The 24082-nt window shown below is 53.7% G+C and overlaps 2 protein-coding genes across 2 annotated transcripts; both read left to right on the forward strand.

The window, feature by feature from the left end:
- The first annotated feature begins 2363 nt into the window (after nt 1-2363).
- Nucleotides 2364-12918, forward strand: NPTXR (neuronal pentraxin receptor). Its single transcript, XM_014885220.2, has 5 exons — nt 2364-3028; nt 9730-9952; nt 10085-10329; nt 10656-10835; nt 11219-12918. The coding sequence occupies exons 1-5, from the start codon at nt 2471-2473 to the stop codon at nt 11441-11443; spliced, it is 1431 nt and encodes a 476-aa protein (XP_014740706.2). The 5' UTR covers nt 2364-2470; the 3' UTR covers nt 11444-12918.
- Nucleotides 12919-20143: 7225 nt separating this feature from the next.
- Nucleotides 20144-23207, forward strand: DNAL4 (dynein axonemal light chain 4). Its single transcript, XM_014885339.2, has 3 exons — nt 20144-20355; nt 21052-21135; nt 22034-23207. The coding sequence occupies exons 1-3, from the start codon at nt 20284-20286 to the stop codon at nt 22196-22198; spliced, it is 321 nt and encodes a 106-aa protein (XP_014740825.1). The 5' UTR covers nt 20144-20283; the 3' UTR covers nt 22199-23207.
- The last annotated feature ends 875 nt before the right edge of the window (nt 23208-24082 follow it).

The raw sequence follows: 24082 nt of genomic DNA on the forward strand, positions 1-24082 counted from the left end.
TGCCTGGCTCCTGTGGGGAGGGTTGGATGCAGGGCAGCCTTGGAGCAGCAGGTGTCCTTCCCCTCAAGCCAGCAGTCCATCCCAAACGTCCCTCTCACCCAGGGGGCACAGCAGTGTGACCCCTTGTCCTGCCTTGCCCTGCCTGCAGCCACCCCTTGGGGACAGCTGCTAGCCCCAGACACCATTTGGGTGTTAATTAGATGGAATAAAATCCCCTAATTTCTTCTTCTTTCCCAGTCCCTCTGGGTTGAATCATGAGCTCTTACTAAATCTAGCTTCTGTCACCAATCCTGCTCAAAACAGGAACCAAAAAAGCCCCACATTGCCTTCCCCCACCCTGTCACGCACAGCGTCCTTGCAAGGACCGGCTGCCCACCGAGCATCTCTGGATTGTTATTCATGGGACAGGGAGGCTGCTCTGGCACTCACCAGTCTGAGTCATCACCCCCTGTAAAAATCTATTTTTGTCACCTCTTTGTCTCTAGGAGGAAGTTGTGGTCCTTGCTGAGGGACAGGTCGGGACCGTGGGAGAGGTGAGCCCTGCCCTGCAGCGATACCCAACTCCTCCCATCTCAGCATGGATGAGTGGGGCCGGGCTGGTGCAGAGGGGCTCACCCTTCCCCTCACTGCCAGAGCAGCATCAGCCAGAGATATAAACCTTGCTACCACGATCCTGCAGCCTTTGGTAATAAAATCTGGACAGTGCAAAGTCCCCAGCACAGCATCACTTCCTCTGGCAAGAAGCTTTGTAGAAATGTATGGCCCTTTTTTCTGCAGGGTTACAGATAAAGGGTACCCCTCCCACCCCGGTCTGCACACCGGGGTGTGGGGTAGGGTGATTTGGTGCAGCACTCACATGGGTTCCTTTCAAATCCATTCCTGCCTGGCTGCTGCCAGGGTGGGTATGCAGCATGCAGGGGGTGATGCAGCAGGGTGCAATCCCCTGCCACTGTTAGCAAAGGACAGATTGGAGACCGGTGGCCTCTGCTCATGCCGTGGGGTGCAGGCTTCTGTTTCCTTTGCATCACACACCAGAGCCCACTTGTCCCAGCACACCAAGCACTCACCCTCCCAGACCACTCACTGGCCACGCCATCAGGGCCAGATGCTTGTTGCTTGGGCTTTCTTCACATCCACCTGCCCAGGCTATTCATGTCTGGCTTCACTTTCCCCCCTCAGCAGTCCCTTCATTTCTACCTCTTCCTTGAACCTCCCCATCTATATTCCTCTCCTCCTCCCCACAGCCTTACAACACCACAAGTCAGGCAGGTTTCTTGCTGGCTCCAGGGTGAGGGTTTTGAGAGGCTGGGGTACAATGCACTCTGTGGGGAGAAAGGGTGACTGTAGCCTGTCAACAGCCACATTTGAGGAGTCTTTTGTAGCTCTGGCTCCCTTGCTATCCACTCAAATATGCTTGGGGCAGAAAGAAGTAATCTTTACCATTGTTTCATACCCAGCACTGGAGCTGTTTTAAAAACACATGCTCCTGCTTCCCTGCCGGCCAGGAAGGATTTCCTGCCATTACTGAGTACAGCTTGAAATTGATTTTGTTCGTTTTCCCTCTTCTGCTCCTCCTTTCTCAGCAGGACTGTGTCGCCAAGGCCCCACTGTGCCTGGGGAACAGGAGAGGGCATGGCACAGCTTCTGTTGGAGCAAGGAGAAAGTGGTTGTCTGAAGTAGCTCGTTTATTAGCAGCTCAGACTAGGGTGATGGTGGGGGAAGATTAAACGTGTGCCTATTTCCCAAATGGATAATATGGGAGTGCAGGGCAGATGGTGAGGCATCCTATGGCAGCTCTCTGCAACAGTCCTGTCTGAGGTGGGAGAGCAAGACAGCTAGGAAGTTTGCTAGTTTAATTTTTAGGAGATAGGCAAGGAGGAAAAGGCCCGAAAGACCATCACAGGGAATGATACCCTCGGGGTATCAAGGGGCCCTTTACTTCCAGCCTAGGCATCTCGCACGGGAAAAATCATCCCTTGGGCAGCGCCAGAGCAGCATCCTCTCGCAAGAGGCTCCCGCCGGGCTGACTTCAGAGAGCCCGAGGCAGGGCTGGCCCCGTCCCCGGGTGCCCCCGGGGCGCCCTCCCTGCGCTTCCCGTCCCCTTGCGCGCTCGCTTCCCACCGCTCGGACCGTCGCGCTTGCAGCCCGGGGAGGGTGCTCAGCAGGAAGAGGGGTCACTAAGAGGGGCACGGCCGGGGCGGGGACGGTGGCGGAGGCGGGGGCGGTGCGGTGCGGTGCGGGCGGCGCCGCCCGGCACATATAAGCGCGGCGCGGCGCGGCGGGGCCCTGGTGCCGGTGCTGCTGCTGGTATCGTCCTTCACCGCCAGCTCCCTCCGGGCTGCCCGTCCTTCCCTCCGACAGTCCGTCCCCCTCTCCATCCCCGCCCGCTTTGTTTTCTCGCCGTCCGCGGGCTCGGGCCCCCCACGCCGCTGCCACCCTGAAGTTTCTGGCGGTGCTGCTGGCGGCGGGCATGCTGGCTTTCCTTGGGGCCATCATCTGCATCATCGCCAGCGTCCACCCGGCCGGCACCGCCGCGCCCGCCGCCGCCGCCGACAATGACTCGGCCGCCGCCGCCCTCCTGCCCGCCGCCGACAAGGGGCTGGGAGCGCTGCACGGCCCCGCCGAGGCTCTGGCCAGCGCCGGGCCGCGCCTGCCGGGGGGGCCGCCGCTCTTCAGCCGCTTCGTCTGCACCCCGCTGAGCACCGAGTGCCCGGCCACCGGCACCGGCACCGCCGCCGGCAGCGCCGCCGGCCCCGAGGAGCTGCTGGCGCTGCGGAGCGCGGCGGCCCAGCTGCGCCGCACGGCGCTGGAGCAGAAGGAGCGGATCCGCATGGACCAGGAGACCATCCGGGAGCTCACCGGCAAGCTCAGCCGCTGCGAGGGCGGCCTGCGGAGCCCCCCCGCCGCCGCCGGGCTCCGCGCCGCCCCGCGTCCCGGCACCATGGGCCACCCTCCCGACGAGCCGCCTGCCGTGCGGGAGCTGGAGGAGGCTGTCCGCACCCTCCAGGACCGAATCGACCGGATAGAGGTGCGAGGGATGCTCCTGGGGTTCTGGGAGGGATGCTCCCCGGAAAAGATGCTCCTGGGGGTCTGGGAGGAATGCTCCCTGGGGATGGTGCTCCCACACGTGCAATTCCCCAGGCCTGCAGCCACATGCATCCCGAACTAGCTCGTCCCCCTCATGAGGCTTCAGGAGGTTGTCCTTGCCTCCCTCTTCCCTGAGATCTTTGCCCAGGGGCAAGGGACTCACCTTGAGTCCTCCTCTCTTCTTTCCATGCAGAGTAGTCCTAATGCACCAGGGCTGCCCCGCTTTCCCCCCCATCTGCACCCAGGTAGGGTACCCTGCTTGCCCCATAGCACCTGCTGAGGACTCCTCCAGAGCAGGGTGGCAGCTCAGGGCCCGATCCTGCCCTTTAGCAAAAAGGGAAATCCCATCTGATGCTATCATGGTTATGAATGGGACGTCTCACAAAGTAAAGTGCAGTACCACCCACCGTGAGCCTGGCACCCTCTCCCCACATGGTCCTCATGAGCTGGAGAGAGAAGGGCACAGCTGGAGTCATTCACTGTGCCCATTCCTGTGGCATTGGGCTGTTGGCACTTGGGATGCAAGACCCCTGGTCCCCATTCTATAGCAGTTGTGCAGCATGTGCCTGGCAGGCTCAGCCCTGGCCCAGCCACAATCCAGTGGCACCAAAGGCTCTGCCATGATGCCTGTCATGGGGCACATCACAGAGTGCATGTGAGTGTTGATTGATTTGGGCTCAGCAGTCCCACGGAACTTGGCAGACTTTGCAGGATATGGCTGTGGCAATGGTTTTGGCATGTGAGAGCTGCAAGAGGAGAGTTGTCTGTTTTCCCTGTGGGAATTGCTCCAGGTTGGGGTTGTTCCCTGAGGTCTGTCAGGTGTCAGAGCCACCAGCAAGGAGGCTCCTGCGAGTCCTCAACCTTCTCATCTTCCTGTTCAGTTCCCTGTTGCCCTCTCTACTCTTCCCTGCAGTGTGGAGCTAGGAGAGTCATGCAGCACCTATGGGGTCCCTCTCCTCTGCTTTGCCCTTTTGCTCCCCTCACTACAGATATGTGGGCGCAGCAGCAGCAGGCAACAGATGGGAAATTCAGAGCCACTAAGGTCACAGGCTGAGAAATGAGACTGGGAGAGAGGGTTATTGTAATCGATGGAGATATGAACAGGAAAAAAAGACAGAGAAAGGCAAATAAACACACGAATACAAAAAGGAAAAGAGCTGGAAGACCACAGAGGAAGCACCTGTGACCTGCCAGGCACACACAGGCACAAGAAGAAACACAGAGGCATTCCAGGCACATGCAGGAACAGTGGGATGTGCAGCCTGTCTGACATGTTGCCCAGAGCCAAAGGCAGCCAAAGGGGGGGACAGACCCCCCCACAAAAACCCCTGCAGCCCTAAACAAATTATTTTCCATCACTGGAATAACATAGCAGGCATACTCACCCAAAAACAAAGCAGGAAATTAAGTGTCTGCACACATATACCAGACGATGCACGGTGGGATGGTGCCCAGCATGTCAGTTTGGATCTTGGGGAGCATCAGGCCATAGAGCCGTGCTCTCCCTCTTCTCTATGGGGCAGCGTCAAGCATGAGTTGCCCTGGCCCCTCTCCTGGGGTTTCTGATGATGGTGGGAGGTTTGGGGTGAGGAGGAGGGTGAAGCTCACAAGGGTTGGAGGAGGCTGTCACATGTGCCTAGAGAGCCTAAAGCCGTGCTGGGACGAGGCTCATGCACACACTGATGAGGAAGCCAAGTGACATATGACCAAAAATGTTCAGTTTTTTGTTGCCAGGGGCCTGAGAGTCCCAAGTATACTCTGCAGGGGAGACATAGCACCCTGAGGCTCAATGAGCCCTGCCAGGTGAGGAAACAGGGGAGCATGTTACAGGTGGGCTGGACTTTGTCTGTCGTGGCTCCTGCCTGGTAAAAAGTGTCATCTGTATGCACCACACCCCCGTGATGGCTGCAGCCCAGCCAGCTGAGCCTCATGGTCACACCTCAGCCATCTGGTGATGGTTGCCTGTGACCTCCCTCTCCAAATTTCCTCCCATCCCACCCCAGGAGCAGACACCTAAAACTTCGTGGTGAGCTACCTGTGCTCTTCTGTCCTGCATGGCTCCAGCTGTCAGCCCTGGGAGCCTTCCTGGAGTACCCCATGACATGGGAGGCACTCTCAGCCTCCACAGCTACCCTGGACGATGGCAGTGATCATCCCAAAAGGTGACCTGGATGGGGGCAGTCCTGGGGTGGCCCCCATGTGCTGAAGGCTCTGCAAAACCCATTGGGAAGGAGAGGAAATGCTTCCAAGTCTGTGGTGGCTTAGTCTCAGAAGAGAGATGACACAAAATGCCATGAGCCGCTCTGGGAAGGCTGCATCCAGGGAGTCTCCAGTCAGGTTTGCCAGCAGGGATTACTGCTGGATGCTTCAGAGCTGGGACTGTGGGGAGGGGACCGGTGGAAGATTGCTGATCTAATCTGGGTACTCTCAGCCCTGTCTGTAAGGCATAACAAGATTTATTCATGCACTGAAAAACCTATTAAGGCATTTGTTTCTTAATTTTGTCGGCATGGCAGAAGGATTTCCCAGGAGAGGATGCAGGGAGGGGCCCCATGGTCTCACTCTTTGTCCTCTGCCATTTCTGTGGGGCTGGGCTAGCATCACCACAGCATTCACACCTCATCCCTCACCTCTTCCTAATGCCACCTGAGGCACTGATCGTCCTTTCCTCTTGCACAGCAGCCTAGTTAGGTTTTTTTCATCCTGGTTTTGAGGGTCCCCCCTTTCTCTCAGCACGTGCTCATGTCTGTACACTCTGGTGCATCTTGGAACACAGAGCCGAGGGACCCAGGTGCTCCTTTTCCATGCTTTTAGTTATTGCTGCAAATGGAAAGGGATCGGGGAGAGAATCACCTTGGCTGCCTGGACTGTGCCGAGATGCAGATGCCTCCCTTCTCCCCATCATTCCTTGCAGGAGAGCAGAGCGGGAGAGGGGACAGCCTGACGGGCTCCATGGGGGACCTGGTGGAATTGCAATGCCTGTTTGCTCCTCAGCTGGTTCGTGGCTGGTGACCTGGCTGCTGGCAGGAAACCCTCGGAATGGGAATGGTAGTGACCAGGAGGGAGCTGCTTCCCTCCCGTCTTCATCTCCAGCACTGTGGGGATATAAACACCCAAATTGTGACAGTCCCAGACCCCACGAGAGAGTTTTTAGGGGGACAGGCTCAATAGTGAGCCCTTCTCTTGTGAGGAAGAGGGAAAGGCTGATGCATCCCTGTTTTCCTTCTGCTCCGTGCAGTCCCTTTTGGAGTTTAATGAGCCCCAAGGTTCTGCCTGGGTCCAAAGAGGTGGCAGGGACCAAAAAAATCTGGTGCAGCAGGTGTGCTATCCTGCAGCAGTGACCATCCCAGGGTAGCAGCCACTGAGGAGTTTCGTGCAGGCTGTAAGGATTCATAGCTCCAAGGAACGGGATGGGTCCTCTGTGTGTGACCACGCAGCTGAGCATCATGATCCTGGGATGTGCCAGGACTCCATCCCACAGGCATCGTCCTGTGCTCCTGCCTGCCATGTCCCGGCAGCCACGGTGGGCACTGATGTGCTGGGGGCCGAGAAGGAGCAGTGGTGCCCAGATTTGCCGGTGCATTAGCAAATGAGGCTCTGATCTCCTTATGTAAATCAAAGTGCATTTGCTGACTGAGGGCTGCAGCCCCAGTGAGCACACTCCGGCATGGCTGCCGCAGCCCCCTGCCCCCACCTCCCCCTCCCCGCCCCCTGCCAGCCGCTGACATTTAGCGTGATTAATATTACCTGGCATCTTTCAATCTTTTTTTGCCGGTTCTGGTGGCCAAAAAGAGTGGAACGATCCTCCCCCACACCCACTGCCCACTCCCCTGCTGCCTGTGCGGCAGCAGATGGGACGTCGGGTGCCTGCCGAACAGCCAGGGAGAAGGTGCTTTCCCCCCTTCCCGTCCCCAAAGGTCACCAGTAAACAACAGCTGCACATCAACCATTAATAATTTTGCAAATAATTTGCCTTGTGAGAAAGATGCTGAGCGGCAGCTCGGAGATGAGGATCATGGCTCAGGGGTGCAGCCTAGCCTGGCATCGGGGGGATCATCCGGCACAACTCAGCTGCACAGGTTAGAATGGGGAGTCCAGTCTCCTGTCTAGCCATCATCTGACTACGGGGATACAGATGGTGTTTGCTAGGATGGCCCTGAAACCCTGCCAGATGAGGGTACTGGCTAGAATCCCTTTCCATAAGGAACAGGGGCTCAGCAATGGTTCAGCTGGCCATGTGGCTCCGGCTGTCGGTGCCCTGGCTGCTAGCTTGGAAGGACCAGCAAAAGCTGGAGAGAGGGCTGGATGGGGAAAAACTCGGAAGGGGGGAAGAAAGTGAGCGAAAGGGGAAGGACACAGTGTGCATGCATGGAGAGAAGCATCAGGAAGAGATGCTCCAAAGCGAGAGAAATGAAAAAGCCATAGGGCGAAAAGTTACAGACGGAAGAAAATAGCAACAGGGAGAAAAGCAGGAGGAAGAGGGAGGTTAAAAAAAAGTACTCAGTCACTATTGAATAATGTAGGACAGGCTATCGGGGGCTAGTGAGAGTGACAAAATCTCCCAGCTTCTATTTTTTTGTCATTAACAGATGGAGCCATGCATGATAGCAGGGATGTAGGCTCCAAACCCGCAGCTCGAGCAATCAAAGCGTGCGGCAGACAGGAGCGTGCCAGCCTCCGCTGCAGCCAGGCAGCCTGAAAAGAGGAAAAAAAGCTCTTGGAGCCCACGGGATGTGGCCATAGAGGCAAAGGCAACCCCATCCCACCTGTGCTGCCTCCTCAGCCAGCTCAGCTTGGGTATAAATGCAGACAGACCCAGGCGGGAATTATCCCTGCCAGGAGGATGAGAATTAACCTTTCCATTTCCTTTCCCTCCTGCCATCTCTACCCTCCCTTTGATCCAGTGGATCCCAAAGACCTCCTACAAAAAAAAGGGGAAAAAAAAGAAAAAGAGTTAAAACCCCTTTTCCATTGGCTAATCCTTCAATTTTGCTAAGACCAAAGGTAGGATGCTCTTTGCTGAGCACTTTTCCCTTACCAGAGAGGTTTTGCTCTCACTGCAAGAGTACCCTTAGTGCTGCCTGGAGCAAGCTGGCACTGAGAGCTGGCATTTGGTCAGGGCTGGCAGATGTCCCCAGCCCAACCTTTCTTTTCTTGCTGAGTTTTGCTTTTCCGGTTGGTTTTCCTCACAGAACCTGTGGGTTTGCCCCGGCAGACCCTGCTGGCAGCTCTTGCAGACCTTGGGGCACCACAACTTCCATTTTATTTGTAGCCTGAGCATGTTGTTCCCCAGAGTGGGTACCTGGGTGTCATACTGACACCATCTTCTCACTTTTCCTCTCCCTGCTGTTCCCATCCAAGGGATGCAGCCAAGGCTGCATCCTGCCCAGCCAAACCTGACTTTCTTCCAGTCTTCCCCTCCCCTCTGTTGTTCTTAATGGATAGCAAAGATTAGGGGTGACATGGGCAGCCATCCCTCCCCTTCAGCTTTGAGTGCATAATTATCAGGTTCTGTCCAGTCTAGAGAAGCTGGATGCAAGAAGGAAGAAAAAGCAGAAAGCCACAACTAGAGGTGAGCGTGCTGACCTCCCCAGGCCAGCTCTTAAACAGGAAGGAGGCTGTTCAGATCGACAGGGATGGCATCCCCATGTCCTGCCTCCACAAGCCATGTGAATGGCCAGGGCTGAAGCAGCCATGCAGGTCCCTTGGCACTGGAGGAGCCAAGACAAAGGTCTCCATAGCTGCTCCAGCACCTCTGGGAATGCCTGGCAACACAGAGAAGGTGGTCATCATCTTTCAGAGACCATGGCAGAGACACTAATGCACTAAGGACACAGGGACAGAAGAGGGCTCCTATTCACAGAGAAACTCCAGGAGCATGGAGTCACTTCTTCCCTTCCAGACTGGTTTTCTTCCAGCTGGGACAGGGTCTCCCAGTAAGGTGTGATCTGGGGTCTTTGCAGAGTGCAGTAGCAGCTTGGAGTATTTTCACCAGCTGCTGTGTTGGATTTACCATGGGAAGAGATTTGGTCTGAGTGTTAACCCTGATGGGACAAGACAGGCTCGATGTCCCCAGGTGATGGTTCATGCCTTTAGGATCAGACACACGACAGCCTGGCACCAGTCCCACTTCTCCCTGGCATCCTGGTGGCCCAGGAGATGTTGGCTTATGGAGAGCTACCTGGCACACGTGCACACACCCCCGCACGTCAGCTGAGCTGGGCTAAGAGGATTACAGCCCCATCAAGTGATGTTAATGTGCTGGCTATAGGTAAGCAGCCTCACGAGCAGCAGGAGTGGCTGGGAGCTCCAAGGTCCTGCCCGCAGGACCTGCAGGAGCAGAGCCAAGGGATGACCCAAACATCCCATCCTTGCTCTGTCTCTGAAGCAGCAGAAAGTCATTAAGAGCAGCCAAGCTTCGTTTTGCAATAATGAGCTCAATAGGGGCTCTGAGAGGGGAGGTACGAAGTCAGCTGGAGGCTCTTGGAGAAGACCCCAGTGCGGATATGGGACTGTCATCCCAGCACTACCTGTAGTGCTGCAGGCCGGGCATGTCCTTATTTAAACTCTTATAGTGACACTGTGATGAATTTTCTCTTTTGTGCCTCCTATTCCCGCCATTGTGGCTGCCACCAAATGCAGCAGGAGCTGCCAGCCCGCACCAATGGCTCAGCACCCACTGCCCCGGCACTTGCCCGTGATGCCCTCCACACCAAGATGGAGCAGCTGGAGGAGCAGCTCCTTTCCAAGATCCTGACCCTGCAGAAGGAGCGCCAGGCCGCCAGTACTGACCACAGCCAGCAGCAGCACAACATCGAGAAGGAGCTGAACTCCCTCCAGAACCGGGTGACGGAGCTGGAGCACGGTGAGTCCTGCGCAGTGGGGATGGAGGTGGGACTACCCCGAGGAACATTGCCAGGAGAACCCCAGGACAGGTCACCCTCATCCCAGCTACAGGTGCTGACCTTCCTCTCTCCTCCCCATCTTTGACACGTAGGACCACTGGGCTACAGCCCTCCTGATGCCTTCAAGGTGACCATCCCAGTGCAGAACAACTACATGTATGCCCGCATGAAGAAGAGCCTGCCGGAGCTGTACGCCTTCACCATCTGCATGTGGCTGAAGTCCAAGGCCCTGGCAGGCATTGGCACCCCGTTCTCCTACTCTGTCCCGAGCCAAGCCAACGAGATCGTGTTGTTGGAGTGGGGCTCTAACCCCCTGGAGCTGCTCATCAATGACAAGGTCAGCCCAATTGCAGGAGGGGCAGGACAGAAAACCCTGCCCTGATCTTCCCTGCTTCAATCCCCTAGGAAATTATATTTCTGGAGGCACTGATGTGGGGGAGCTGGGAGGAAGGGGCCCTAGGTTTATGGTGGGAGGCAGGAGGATTGGGAGGATGGCTCATCAGGGTGAATTTTTAGAGGGAGAAGCAGCACATCTGGATGTCTGTAGATTTTGGGATGCCACCAGCACCACGGGGGTGCACTGCTTCCTCTGTGAGGGGCTGTGGAGACCCTGGGGTCCCTAGCAGTCCTACCGAGCACTGGGATCTTGCTTTTCTCTCAAAGGTGGCCCAGCTGCCACTGAGTCTGAAGGACAAGGCCTGGCACCACATCTGTGTGGCATGGACCACCCGGGACGGCAAGTGGTCAGCATACCAGGATGGTGAACAGCGGGGCTCCGGTGAGAACCTGGCCTCCTGGCATTCCATCAGGCCCCAGGGCATCATCATCCTGGGTCAGGAGCAGGTAGGTACCAGTTCGACACCAAGAGCTGCCAGTTAGCATCGCTCTATGGAACTGGCTGGAGGGAAAAGCCCCCAAGCGGGGTGAGGGGAGGGGGCAGCGTGGGCAGGAGCACTCAGCAGGGCAGCTGGCTCTCCTGCCTGTTCATCCAGCCTCCAGACTGGCCACATGCCCTCACTGTTCTTCTCTCCCCTCTCCCTATCCCTTTTGCCTTCCTGCCTTGTCTTGAATCTCTTCCATGCATTCATCCCCTCCCCTCCTTGCTATCAAGCGCCTTGCTCTGCTTCTCCCCAGACTTCTCTCTCTCCCCCCGGCATTTCCCACTGGATGCATGTTCCTCCTTTTCTCTTCATCCCTATTCAATCACCTCTCCTGCTCTTTCCCAGGACACACTGGGGGGCCGTTTTGATGCCACACAGGCCTTCGTGGGAGAGCTGGCGCAGTTTGGCGTGTGGGACCACATGCTGGCTCCAGCAGAGATCCTGGCTTTGGCTAACTGCACCTCCCACCTCCAAGGGAATGTGATCCAATGGGATGACCAGGCGGTGGAGGTCTTTGGAGGTGCCAGCAAGGCAGGCTTTGCCGCCTGCGAGGAAGGGAGGAAGGCATGAGCGGCCCCAAGCCCTCTCCCCAGCGCCAAGGAGCCCCGGTGGCAGCCCCGAAGAAGGGAGCCCCTTTCTCCCCTCCCAGACCAGTAAGCCTTGCTGGGGCAATGCCTGAGCCCCCCGTGCTGGTGTCCCAGGAGGGAGAGGGGCCCCTGGAAGCCTCCTTGTTGTCCATATGCTGGTGCTGTGGCTTGTCCTCTCTCCTGGCAGGCTGGCTCCTGAGTCTCATCTTGCCCCGCTTCTGTTTTGGGTGGAACTCACCGTACCTGCAGGTGTCCTTGGTATGGTGAGGGTCTTGACCTTGCCAGACCTGACAGGGAGTGGGAAGGAGAGCTCCATCTACTTTGAGTGCAATCCAGCCTCAGTGGGATGCCAGGGTGCAGGCATCACCTGAACACATCCCCCTTTTCTTATTTATTTCTAGCAACCTCACTGTCCGGTTTTATGAGCCTGCATTCCAGGATCTCACCTCCAGCCCCATTCTTCTCCTGCTGCCCTGGTTTTTCAAACATGACCCCAGAGAAGCTGAGGGAGAAGGGCAGAGGGTCAATGGCACAGCACTTAGGCCCCTGCACTCCTTTTCCTGCCTCTGCTGCCTGTTTGAGCCGGGCTGCCCGAGGGGAGCCAGGTTTTTTAGGCAGAGGGAAGAGAGCACTCCCCACCACATCCAAGCTGGGGGATGGGTCAGCCACCAAGAGAATGGGGGGAAGGGGCAAACATCTCCCCCAGCGCTGGCCGAGGGGGAAAGAGTGCAGCACAGCCACTGAAGGGAGCAAAAGCAAGAAAAGAAGAGATGGAGGATGGTGGTGGTCAGAGGAGCCCTGCCATCCATCCCCCAGTCTTTTGGTACTGAATTGGGCTACTGCCCTTGGTTCCACCCAGCTCCCCTTCTTTAGCTGCTCCTTGCCAGGAACAGGGTTGCCACTGGCCTTGAAACTGGGAGGGTGAAAGAGCAGGCTGGTGTTTTCCCTGTGCAGTGCCTGAGAATACGCTGTTTCCACATTGTGTGGTCACCAACATCTTGATATATGAGTGTGTGTATGTGCACGTGTGTGTGTGTCTGGGGGCGGGGTGGGAGGGTAATTTTGGGGCTCTCATGGTTGCTCAATGCAGTGTTCAGCTTCCAGTGTTCCCCCCTACCCCAAGTCCCACTTTGGGTGACAGCTGCTCCCGCGCCTGGGGGAGGCAAAGCTGCCAGAAGGGACAGCCCTGCCACCCCCCATCCCCCTGCCCAGGGTCTCTGCCAGTGCTGGGGTGGCTCAGCCCACTGGGAATGACATGGTGGGGACAGGGAGCAGCCCTTGTGCCAAGTGGGAACACTGTGACCTTCGTGCACCCTGAGGAGCTGCCCCCTGTCCCTCGCTCGCTCGCGCGCTTTCTCTAATGCACGTTTGTGAAAAGGGCCCCTGACACGCACCCGTGTTGGGACATTTCTTTTGTAAAGCTGATCGTGAACAATAAACGTGATGTTTTCTGTTGGAGCCTCCTGTGGAGCACGAGGTTGCTGGGGGGACAGACGGGACTGGTCAGCCCAAGATGAGGTGACCTTCCCCAGGGTACTTAGGGTTGCATCACTGAATGGAGTTGGCCAGACCCACTGTTGGCATTACAGGAATATCATCACAGGGATTTGGTATTGTTGCCCCAGAGGGGCAGGGGATGGTGTCATAAACTGGCCACCTTTGATCTACCCCACTGCAGAGCAGTATGGGGTACAGGCTGTTGCTGGTGGGGCATGAGGGTTGGGGAAAACACCTCTCCATGGAGGGAAGCAGAAACAAGTGAGAAACCATGGCTCTAGGTCAGAGCATGATAGCAAGGAACTCACATTGAGTATAAATCTAATTAAGTACTAGTAATGAGTTTCTGACCTAGCTAGGCACAAGATGGTTCAGGCACGGCTCTTGGAGCTCCTATTGTAGAACAATTCGTGACCAGGTCTGCATGGTGCTTTTGCCGCTCGGTGGGTCCTGCTCCTCCTACGAAAGGCACAGATTCATCACTATTTGGGGGAAACAGAACACAAAGCCAGAGGACTGAGTTTTCCTACTGCTGGCATGCTCTCTGAGTCAGAGCTGCCCCCCCGTCCTTCTCTTTCTGGAGGGTATTTAATGCCATAAAAGAAAGGCTGGCCCTCTCGCCTTCAGCACATCTTCATGAAGTTGAGGGCTGGTTTTGAAGAAGAAGTATGTACTTCAGCTGGAGCATTGGTTCAAGGGCCTTGCTGAGCTGGAGGCTCACATCCCCATTACTAAGAGGAGAGGGTTCAACAGGTGCCATCTGCTCATGTTCCCAAATAACAGCAGCATAATTAAGATGCACATTTTTTAGAGAAGGAAATGTCAAAAACCACTGCTGAGATCATAAACTCAGAAAGAGGTTAAATGGTGGGGGAGGGGGGAACTGGTCCAGAAGATCCTCCTATCAAAACTGCAAAAGCACTGTGAAAGGGCTCTTGGGGCTGCTGGCCAAGGCAAGAGAAATGTGAGAGGATGAAAAAGGATGGAAACAGCCTGGCCGCTGATGTAGGCTATTGGCAAAACACCCATCTCCTCCGGAGCCCGGAAACCCAGCCCACGTTGAAACTGTGTGTAAATCCTCTCCAGAAAAGCAGAAACGAAGGGGACACCAGGAGATGCTTGATCAGGCCCTTCGGTGCTGCCCTCCTCATCCCTGCCAAATTATGCTGGCATGATCCTACTCCCAGCCATGTCCCCAGGATGTGGATCTGTCACCTCTGGAACACAAGAATGGGGGGAACCCGGTGGCAGAGCCTCTGAAGAGCGAGCTCCTCTCTCCCAGAGAGGTTCACAGTCAGGCAGACCTGGGGGCACACAGGAAAACTTGGTAGAATTTTCACAAACCTTTTAAAAGCTTCCAGCAAATGCCTCCACGTAAGGCTCTTCAGGAAACAAAGGCATTATGAAGAAATTAGAAACTAGATGGGAGACACAAATGAAGAGCAGAAATAAATATTTTATTTCCATCCTGCCCTGGCTCTCTGCAGGAAGCAAAGTCTGCTTCTTACCCATCTGAGGAGGAGGAGAGCAAGATGAGACCATTTCTTTTCAGTAAGCCGAGCCTTGCAAGAGCTGCAAACCTGCGACAGGGCTTAAAAGGTAGAGGAGATGACAAATCAATAGCGTTGCTGGCTGCAAGGAGTAATTACAATGACTTACACATATTGCTTGCTTCTAAATTAACCAGGAGCACTCAGGAGAAGCCTCGTGTCTCTCTAAGGGCAGCTCGTTGGAAAACAGTGTGTTGTGCACAGAAGAGATGAAGAACAACAAAGTCAGCTTTGAGGGAAAGAGGAGGGGTAAAGAAGGAAATTTTTAACAGTGGTGTGGAGAGGGTTTTGTGGTTGTGGTAGGTGCTTCAGCTGGTTGTCTGTGTTGTGTCCAGATATCCAGGATAGGAGGGAAAAGGTGGAGAGCTAGGCAGTGAAGGGCAGGGCAGTGCAGGGCAGGGGCACTGCTGGGCTGTGGCAGTTCAGCAGGAGCTGGCACAAGAGGAGATGGTGTGGGAGACAGGCAGCTGTGATGGATGCCACCCACGTGCTGTCCTCTATCTCCCTGCCTGTTAAGCACGCTTCTAGGAGAGGAAAGGGACTGCCATTTCCTTTCCTAATCTGCAGGACTCGCTGCTGCAGGGCTTTCTGCTAGCCAAGGGCCTAGCCAGACTCAAATATCACCTACCCCATACTCCCAAAGGGTTTTGTCTGGCAATGAAGAAGACCAAGTCAAACACGGCAATGGGAAACCTTCAGGCCTGATGGCTATTAATTATTGTGTTTGAAAAGAAACTGCTGACATTTATGAACCAGCCCCTGCCCTTCTTTCCAGAGGGCACCACTGGCCATGTAGGCGCTGCCTTCCCAGGGACATGGGCAATCCTGGGACCCTCAACTTCAGAGTGGGCTTTGGGGATTCCTGTGCTCCCCAATACCTGCAACCTCGGCAGAGTCTGCATGTCACAGCTCCCTGCAGTGTGTCAGCCTCCTGGTGCCCTCAAACGAGGTCAAGCCAGCCAATACTTGTCCCCAGGAGGTGACTTCCAAAGTCCCCATTACCTGCTCTGCCCTAGCAATGGGGTACTGCCTAATTGCCTCCTTTCACCTCCCTGTCCTGCTGGGAGCCTCCCTTGCTCCCTCCCAGAGCCAGGAAGGCTCATTAAGCCTTGTGCAGTGCTCGCACAGGGAATGAATGCTGCACGATTCCGGAGCATCTGGCACAGGAACAGCCCCCGCACGGCTGCTAGTGCTGCAGCAACAGACCTTACTAACAGTAGCTGTCGTTACTAGAGGTAGTAGCTACGGGATCACGTGGAACACTGTGTTTCCCAGCACACCAGGGGATCTGGCCGTCCCAAAGTGAGCTGCCCTGTCCTCTGGCACAGAGGCTGAGCTGCTCCTGGGCTGCCACCCGTTCCTGCACACCAGCGTCCCCATTTCTGCCTTCCATCAGCTCAACGTGGTGGGGGTTCTGATCCCAGTGAAATGTGGCTTCAGCACTCCCATGGCGCCTCCTGAGAGCTGCCTCCACATCCTGGGGCAGCTGCAGGGTGGACCTCAGTGTGACCCAAGTCCCCAGCCCTGGCCCTCTGTTACTAACCAAGGCGGTGTGGAGGCAGTGCCCAGTCCCTGGGCTGGGGCTGACAGGCTGGGCAGCAAGCTCCAGCTTTACCACAAAGAGGAGATGGGGCACGGCAGAGCCTGTGCCCACAGGGACAACAGGAAAGTCCCAAAACATGGACAGAAGCAGGTAAGAAAAGAAAAAAGAAAGGTCTCCTCCACCTGGAGAGTCAGCCTGCTGTCTGAAAGAAAGCATGAGGAGGTGTATTAATTATATATATGTATATTTTGCAGTCAATGGTTACTTTTCTGTGCTCAGCTAAGGAGTACAACACACCCTCATGTTAGAAGGCAAATGGTACTTTGTTTCAATGTATTTCACTGTGGCTGCTGAAAACAAAGGGATGAAAGAGTTTCCACCTCTAGTGGTAAAAAAGGCAAGACCAGCCAGAGCAAAGCAACAATTCCAGCTCCCTACAGATCCATGGGGGTGAATTGAACCCTTCTCTGGACTTGCTTTCACCTACAAAAGGGTACTGGGTCCACTAGTATTGGAAACTAAAGATCAGGGGATGTGCTGTCGGTGCCGTCAGAGCCAGCAGCAAAAGGACCAGCACATGGAACCTTTGCAAGGCTCTGACTGCCTTGCAGAGTTATACAGAGGCAGTCTGTGGAAACCCTGCACTTGGGGGTCCACAAACCAACTGCTTGCATTTTGTTAAGGCACAGTAGATGGAGACAGGCCAGCAGAACGCTCTCCTTCCTCAGGAGGCATCTCTGTCTTGCAGCCCCACTGTGTCACCCACCACAATCACAAAAACATTGCTCTTCCTATCTTTGGGCCAGCTGCAGTTTTTGTTTGGCCATTTTCCTTTAGCTTCTCACCTAGGAGCCACTGATGAATAACACTCACAAGCAGTCCCCAAGGGAAACACTCCCGGGGGTCACATTGATCCGAACCTAAGCTCATTTAATTGAACCCAGAATCACACAGACAAGCATGGTCCCCCCATCCCACACAGGGAGGCACATGCACACAAACACACCAGCTCACACTCACTTGCTGCTTGGTAGTAAAAGTGGGTGAACTACACAGGGATTAAAGCATTAAAAAAAAAGCACAGCAAGAATACAGTGCTTGAAAGAGCTGTGTCCCTGGAGAGATTAGAGTAGCTGCCTGGAGATAAAGTAATGATGATGGAAAGATCTCTTCCTCACAGAGATTCTCTTCCTAATTATCTTGTCTGAAAAGAAAAAATGATGATCTCCCAGCTTTTATCTGTCTCTTGACAATTTTAGCTCTGTGCCTGCCTTGTTGCAAGTGGCCTAAAAGAGGAAGGAGAAGGAATTAGCCCAGGAGGCAGGAATGGTAGGAGAACGAGTGGCACAGGAGGCAGTGCTTCATTTTTGTCACCACCAGCAGCGACAGAAAAGGAAAAGATGAATGATCACTGCAGCTTTGTCTTTCCAAGCCCAAAGGCAGCTTCCCAGCCTCCAGCACTGCTCTGTCAGGCAAAGGACAGCCAGGAGGTCGGATTCACTGCTGAACCTGTGAAAGAGATAACAAGGTGTTCTCTCCGTGATCACAGGGCACAGCTTGGTGCTACAGTGAGGGAAGAGAACTCCTGAGCTGGCAGGGACAGGAGAGCACCCAGATTGTTCCTCCCCCACTCTTTTCCTTCTCAAACAGCTGGAAAGAAAATTCTTTCAGCAGGCAGCGAGCAGCAAGAACGTTTCAAACACACACCAGCCAGAAGGACCACATGAAAAATCCAAGATCCATGAGCCACTCTGCAAGACAGGGATGGCCACTGATGGAAAACCAGGGATCACACCCAGCAGCTGGGGCTTTGCACAGGAGACATCTTTCCCTTATCCTGGAGCTTGCTGCTTCTCCACTATGTTAATTTCAGATGAATACAACCCTAGATCTCCTTGAAAACTGTTTAAGCCCTGGTTTAGAGGAAATTGGTGTTTGGCTAGCAGGGTGCAGAGACAACAGAGGTTTTGTAGCAAGCCCAGAGCCAAGAAAAACCTCAAAATGAACACACATTACAAGCATAAAGCTATGGAGGGAGGGAGGGAGGGAGGCGATTTTCTCAGTGGAGATGGAGGCTGGTGCTATAAGAGTTGTTTGCAAACTCATGATTCATCCCCACAGCATCATTTTCTCCTTTACATTCCTGTTGACATGCAAACATGAGCTGTTGCCTCTCCCAGTGATAAGAACTGTGTCCCGTTCTGGAACCCCCAGTTTAGGAAGGACATTGAAGTGCTGGGGCACGTCCAAAGAGGGGCAATGGAGCTGGTGAAGGGTCTGGAGCACAAATCCTGTGAGGAGCAGCTGAGGAAGCCGGGGCTGTTCAGCCTGGAGAGGAGGAGGCTCAGGGGTGAGCTGATCACTCTCCAGCTCCCTGAAAGGAGGCTGTAGCCAGGTGGGGGTCAGCTTCTTCCGAGCAACTAGGCAGAACAAGTGGACATAGTCACAGGATGCACCGGGGAGATCCAGGTTGGACATTAGCAGGAACCTTTTCACAGTAATTGATTAGGAATTGGGATGGGCTGCCCAGGGAGGTCGTGGGGTGACCGTCCCTGGAGGTGTTTAAGGCAGGACTGGACATAGCACTCAGTGCTATGTGTAGTTGACATGGGGGTGTTCAGTCACAGGTTGGACTTGATGATCTCAGAAGTCTTTCCTAACCTGATTCTATTATTAAAAAAAAAAACAAAATTGCCCCAATTCTCTCTTTGTTTTTATACTTATCCTTGTTGTTTAAAAGGAAAAATAACTAGAACTATGCCCCTAAAAGGTTTTAAGTCCGAAAATTATTAAGCTGCCGGGTTGGGGTGCGGAGGGGGTGGCGGCACAGCACAGGCGCTCCGTGGGCACCCCACTGCCGCCAGAGCCCCAAGGCCCCGCGCGCCGGCCGGCGGGCAAGTAGCCAATTAAACGCGCCGGGCGGCGAGCCCCGTCCAATGGACGCTCAGGAGGCGGGACTTCCCTCGCCGGTTGCTATGACAAGCGCGGCTCTTCCTTAGCAACGGCGCTAGGCCGCGGCGGCCGCGCAGGTGAGGCCGCGCCCGCAGCTCCGCGGTCCCGTTCAGCACCGCTGGCCGAGCTCTTCCTCCGCGGGGACGAGAGCGGCGGACTGGCGTGGTGGGGCTGCTTCGGGTGTGCGGGCCTCGTTCCGCTGCCTCACGCCCTCGGGCTGTGGCCGCGGGCACACGCCGGGCTGGGGGTGGGTATTGAAGTGGCTCCCAGGAATGGAGCCGGCCAGGCGGGTGTTCTGTCTTGCGGAGGTCGTGGTTTGGGCCGCCTGCGGGTCCCACGGCCCCCATGCTAGAGTTGGTGGTCTGACTCGGTGCTCTACCCAACAGCTCTGTGTATATGGTATAAATGATTGGTGTGTTGCCTGACACCGTGGTGGTTTCGTTTTCCTTTTAATAAGGGCTCACCTTTGCTCCCCTGGGTAGGAGAGGAGGATGCTTTGATCTGGGTGAAAGAACTAGCGGGAGCACCGCAGTGCAATGCTCTGAATCTCTCAGTCTATGCTGTGGCTCTGCGCTGCCCGGGTAGAGGCAGGCTGGTAATGAGGCCCTGAGGCACGTCCACAGTTTTCCCATATGGCCCTCCCCAGCTGACAAATGCTCGGGGATCTGAGGCGCAAGTGCACAAACGAGACCAAGATGTTCCTGTTAAAACATTTCCGTCCAGACAAGTACGCAGATTCTGTGCCTAAAATACTCCTACCCTTCTCTTGTCATATGCAGTTTGAAACTCTTGCAGATAATAGTGTCCTGGGAAAATCTTCTTGGAATTAATCATGAGTAGTAGCAGCTGATATATTGTTCTCTTGTCCTCTCTTGAAAGCTGTACCTTGGCTCAGCTCTTCCCTCAAGCTCCACTAGTGCTTCTGGGAAGTGCCATGTTCCTCACTTATGGAAAAAGATACGGTTTAATAATTTTTTGCATTAATGGTCTATGAGCTAAGACGCTCTGCAGGGTGTGAAGGTGGTGTTGAGGAAATGGCAAGCGAGTGAGATAACATGATATTCTCATAACACTTTCATTTGCCTTTAGTTTTAATTGAAAGCCATCTCTCTCTTGCCCGTGTTTGTTTTTGTTGAAGCAGTGTCCTCTAGGCCAAGAAGCGACTTCTCCTGCTGAAGAGAGGAACACAGAGCCCTGTTTCTCTCAGCTGGCTGTGCCACAGCACTTTGCTGAACTCCAGGTAGCCCCTCCGCCCCTTCCTGGAGTCTCTGTGGCAGGACCATGGAAGAAACTGAGGAGGAAAAAAAGGACGAGGCTGATTATAAAAGGCTTCACAGTTTTCCTCTGATTAGGGTAAGGAGGGGGATGGATTACACATTTACCAGTGTCAGAGATATGAAAATCTGCCTTCATTCTTACTGTCCTTTTCCTGCTGAGTAGCTACTGTAAGAGCATGTGTACTGCTGGTCCTGTGGAGAGATCCTGGTTGTCACTGTGGCTTTCTCCCTGTCCTTGACCTCTCCTGGGGAAATCCAATAGCACCGGTGTCCCCCATGTCAACCAGAGGAAGCCTGGGGCAAAGTGATCCATCAAACAGATTGAGAGCATGCTGCCTTTGGAGCCCTCTCCCGTGTTTTGGATGCAGCTTGCTTTTTGTCCTAGTGAAGCTGGAGCAAAAGATCTTGCTAGCCAGCCAGATAGAAGAAGCAGAAGAAAAGGCTGTGTAATTTAGACTTCTTTGTTACTCATATAGCAATAATTAAGGACTGTGGTTGAAACAGTGTTAATGTGCTTTCCCTTTATTTTATAGCAGAAAACTGGCAAATGTCTTGATCTCCTCCTTTAAGCTATGCTTATACAGTGCTAGTTTTCATGTAGATTTCTTCATTGGCTGGAGGAATGGTTCACTTACAATGCAATAAACCATTTTCATATTTGCTACATCTAAGCCCCCGACAGAGCCAATGCAGAAGTTAGAGCAACTTCCTGTTGTCTTGTGTCCAGCTCTTGTTTTCCTGCTTAGTTGTCTTGTCTGTTTGCCCTTTCCAGCACTCGGACATGCCAGAGGAGATGCGCGTGGAGACCATGGAGCTGTGTGTCACGGCGTGTGAGAAGCATGCCACCAACAATGAGGTACCAGCCACCTCCCAAAACGGGCAGCCTGCTGATACTGCAGCTCGGGGAGCCTGCAGGAGCAGGGATAGGGGTAGAGCAGAGTCAGGCCCTAGCATCCTATTACTGTCTCTCTGCACTGAGCTAGGGTAGAAGGAGGCAAAGAGCTTGGCTAGATCTCAGATTTACTTCTCTTGGTCTGCGAGATCTATTATAGCACTTTGCAGAGATTAGTAGTGATGCTGGCTCCCAAATCTTAACTCCTTGTTTATCCTGCCTGCCTGAGACATGCTTCCACTCGGTTCATAAAATGCCCTGTGCCCTGGGGGCTTGGTTCAGAACTGCATGGAGTCTCTTGTTTTGGAGATGAGTTCATGAAAGTCTGTTAAGTATTCCCTCTTGGCTGTAGGACCAACAATCAAGGGAAAACATACCTTGCTTCATGGGGAGGGGACCACCTGTCACTGAAAAATCTTCCTCTCACCTTTTTTTGGATCAAGCATGGTGTGATCTGGGAGAAGCAAGCCTTTTAAAAGTCAGCCTACTTTCAGTGTTTCAATAATTAGCTGGAGGAAAAAAATGGGCTCCTGTAAAAATAGCTGCAGCTCAGTGACATGAATCTGCTCTCATGGTCACCACAAGCAGCGTAACTCTAGCAGCAACTAAATCAGAACTCTTGCTTCAGACTGTATGAACAACAGGAGTGATGCAGTTCCTATTTTCCCTATGCTGGAGGCTGCTGAGAGTGGTTCTACCTTTGGGTTTACCTCTGGGGAGCTCCCAGTTCCTGCGGTGCACCTGCTATACCTGTTGCCTATGGCTTGAGTAATCTTAAAGGGAGGAGATTAGGGGGATGTTTGCATAAAACCTTCCTGGTTGCTTTGTCTCACCCTATGCTCTCTTCCTTAACGTTCTCCAGAGTGCTGCCAAGATGATCAAAGAGACGATGGACAAGAAATTTGGGTCCTCCTGGCATGTGGTGATTGGGGAAGGTTTTGGCTTTGAAATCACTCATGAGGTGAAGAACCTGCTGTACATGTTCTTCGGTGGCAGCCTGGCTGTGTGTGTCTGGAAGTGCTCCTGACCACTGGCTGGGTCCCAGACTTGCTTAATACAAGAGATTTCTTCCTGCTCTTGACAAGTTTTGTATGATCTGGAGGTGGGGCTTTATTTTTAATACTTAAATGTCAAGATTTCTTTTTTTCATACTGACGTAGCAGTTGTGTGGAATATATAAAGTTGGTGCATGTGTGTATATAAACTTGCTAAACTGTCCTGCCCTTTCTTGTGGGATTTCTAATCCGTCTATGGCTCTTTCCTTGGTGTTTGAGCTGGAGCAGGAGAGAAGTGAGGAATAGGTAATCTCACAACACACTGCACAGCACCACTAGCAGAGGAAAGCAGAAGTAAAAGCAAAAAGGTGCCATCTAGCCTTATGGGTTTTTTTAACTCCCATTTATTCCACATAGTTTTCTTTTCTCCTCTGCTACCATGCAGTATGGCTCTGACCAGCACCTGTCTTTTCCTCTCTCTGGATGCTGCTTATACATTCTTCCTCCCTTCTGAGATGTCTGTGCAAACCTGATAGCACCAAGGGTCTCCCTTCAGGCTGTCTGTGGAGGTGTGAGCCACAGGGAAGCAGTCCCAGATTGCCCTTCCCTGCTGTTTTGAGAGGGTACAACAGCTGAGCTGCCTAGGTGTAGGAGGTTGCTATGCAAACTGCCCCCTCCTTTCTCACCCACAGCACATTGAGACAGCATGAAAACACAGGCGGCTGACGATGCCTGTGGAGTGGGTGAGAGCTCTTTTTAAGGCTCAAATGCCTCCCTGTCAGTTCCTGGGGGTGTTACATGTGCTGTGTACTTTCAGCATCTTGTTTGGAGGTTGAGAGAGGAAGGAGGCTCCATATGAAATATAACTTGGTCATCAGAAACCTAATGTCTTTCTGGACTTGCATTCTTTTAGCCTGTTTGATTTTTTTTTTTTAAGCTGTTGGTGTTGGAGGATCGAATGAGCATAACTATGTTACGTGTATGGCTTATTTATAAAACCTGGGGAACTGTGTTTTTACAATAAAAATTTAGTAAAATGTCTTTGTGTGCATTTATGTAGGCAAAGTAGTTCAAGAAACATGGAAATAAGTAAGCCATGGTGTAGCACAGGCAGAGGACAGTGACAGAGCTCCATTCTGCAGGTTTCCTGTGTGACTCTCATCCTCCCTGTTCAGTTCCTTTTACCCATGCAAGCCATGATGGTGAAGGAAGGTTGCCAGGCCCATGGTGCTGCTGGCCACATCCCTCTGCCCAGGTAGCTGTCTAAGCAGTAGCAGCAAGGGAATGTAACTCTGCTGCCTCACCAGTGTGCCTCAACTTTGACCGTTGGAGTCTCGTATTTCTAGCCTCCTTAATTTTCAGATTTCCTCTTAGAATGTTGCCAGCTGACACCTCTAGTCCACAGTTAAGTCTGAAGGATCTTCCTGCATTAATGCCTGTGGTGGATCAACCTGGTCAACAAAATTCCTTTTGTACCTTTTTCTGAACCTCAAGTGTTACGCTAGTGATGTCCTTTCTCAATTTCATTGTGTCAGGGAGCCAGGAATTGGAGTAATATGAAGACAACTAAAAATTATTTCAAATTTGGACCATCTGTGCTTGGCTGGGCCAGGGTAGGTTGGTACCATGATTCCTGCGCCATGATCAGAATTGCTGTGCTGTGTAGAAGACCCCAAATCCTCTGAGCTGTCTCATCATGTGGTTGCTCTGTGTCCCTCCAGCTGGCTGCCTTTATGTGAAGATAGTGCTATTGACAACACTTTCTACACTGGCGGGTGGAAAAGATTATTTCCTCTTCTTCAAATTTCTGTCTCTTCTAAATTGAGAGTAAGAGGTAAAGTCTTTGGAATGCCTCACGCTGGAGTGGGATGATCCCTTCAGCCATCCCAGGGTCACTTTAATTGTGCCTCTTTCAC

The sequence above is a fragment of the Sturnus vulgaris genome, chromosome 5 (assembly GCF_052056855.1).
Source record: "Sturnus vulgaris isolate bStuVul1 chromosome 5, bStuVul1.hap1, whole genome shotgun sequence".
Classification (NCBI taxonomy): domain Eukaryota; kingdom Metazoa; phylum Chordata; class Aves; order Passeriformes; family Sturnidae; genus Sturnus; species Sturnus vulgaris.

Bases quoted from the DNA above. Each gene is read 5' to 3' on its own strand.
- NPTXR (XM_014885220.2), top strand. From the start codon at position 2,471: ATGCTGGCTTTCCTTGGGGCCATCATCTGCATCATCGCCAGCGTCCAC. The intron at 3,029-9,729 runs GTGCGAGGGATG...CACCAAATGCAG, and splicing joins ACCGAATCGACCGGATAGAG to CAGGAGCTGCCAGCCCGCAC. The intron at 10,836-11,218 runs GTAGGTACCAGT...GCTCTTTCCCAG, and splicing joins TCATCCTGGGTCAGGAGCAG to GACACACTGGGGGGCCGTTT.
- DNAL4 (XM_014885339.2), top strand. From the start codon at position 20,284: ATGGAAGAAACTGAGGAGGAAAAAAAGGACGAGGCTGATTATAAAAGG. The intron at 20,356-21,051 runs GTAAGGAGGGGG...TGCCCTTTCCAG, and splicing joins ACAGTTTTCCTCTGATTAGG to CACTCGGACATGCCAGAGGA. The intron at 21,136-22,033 runs GTACCAGCCACC...AACGTTCTCCAG, and splicing joins AGCATGCCACCAACAATGAG to AGTGCTGCCAAGATGATCAA.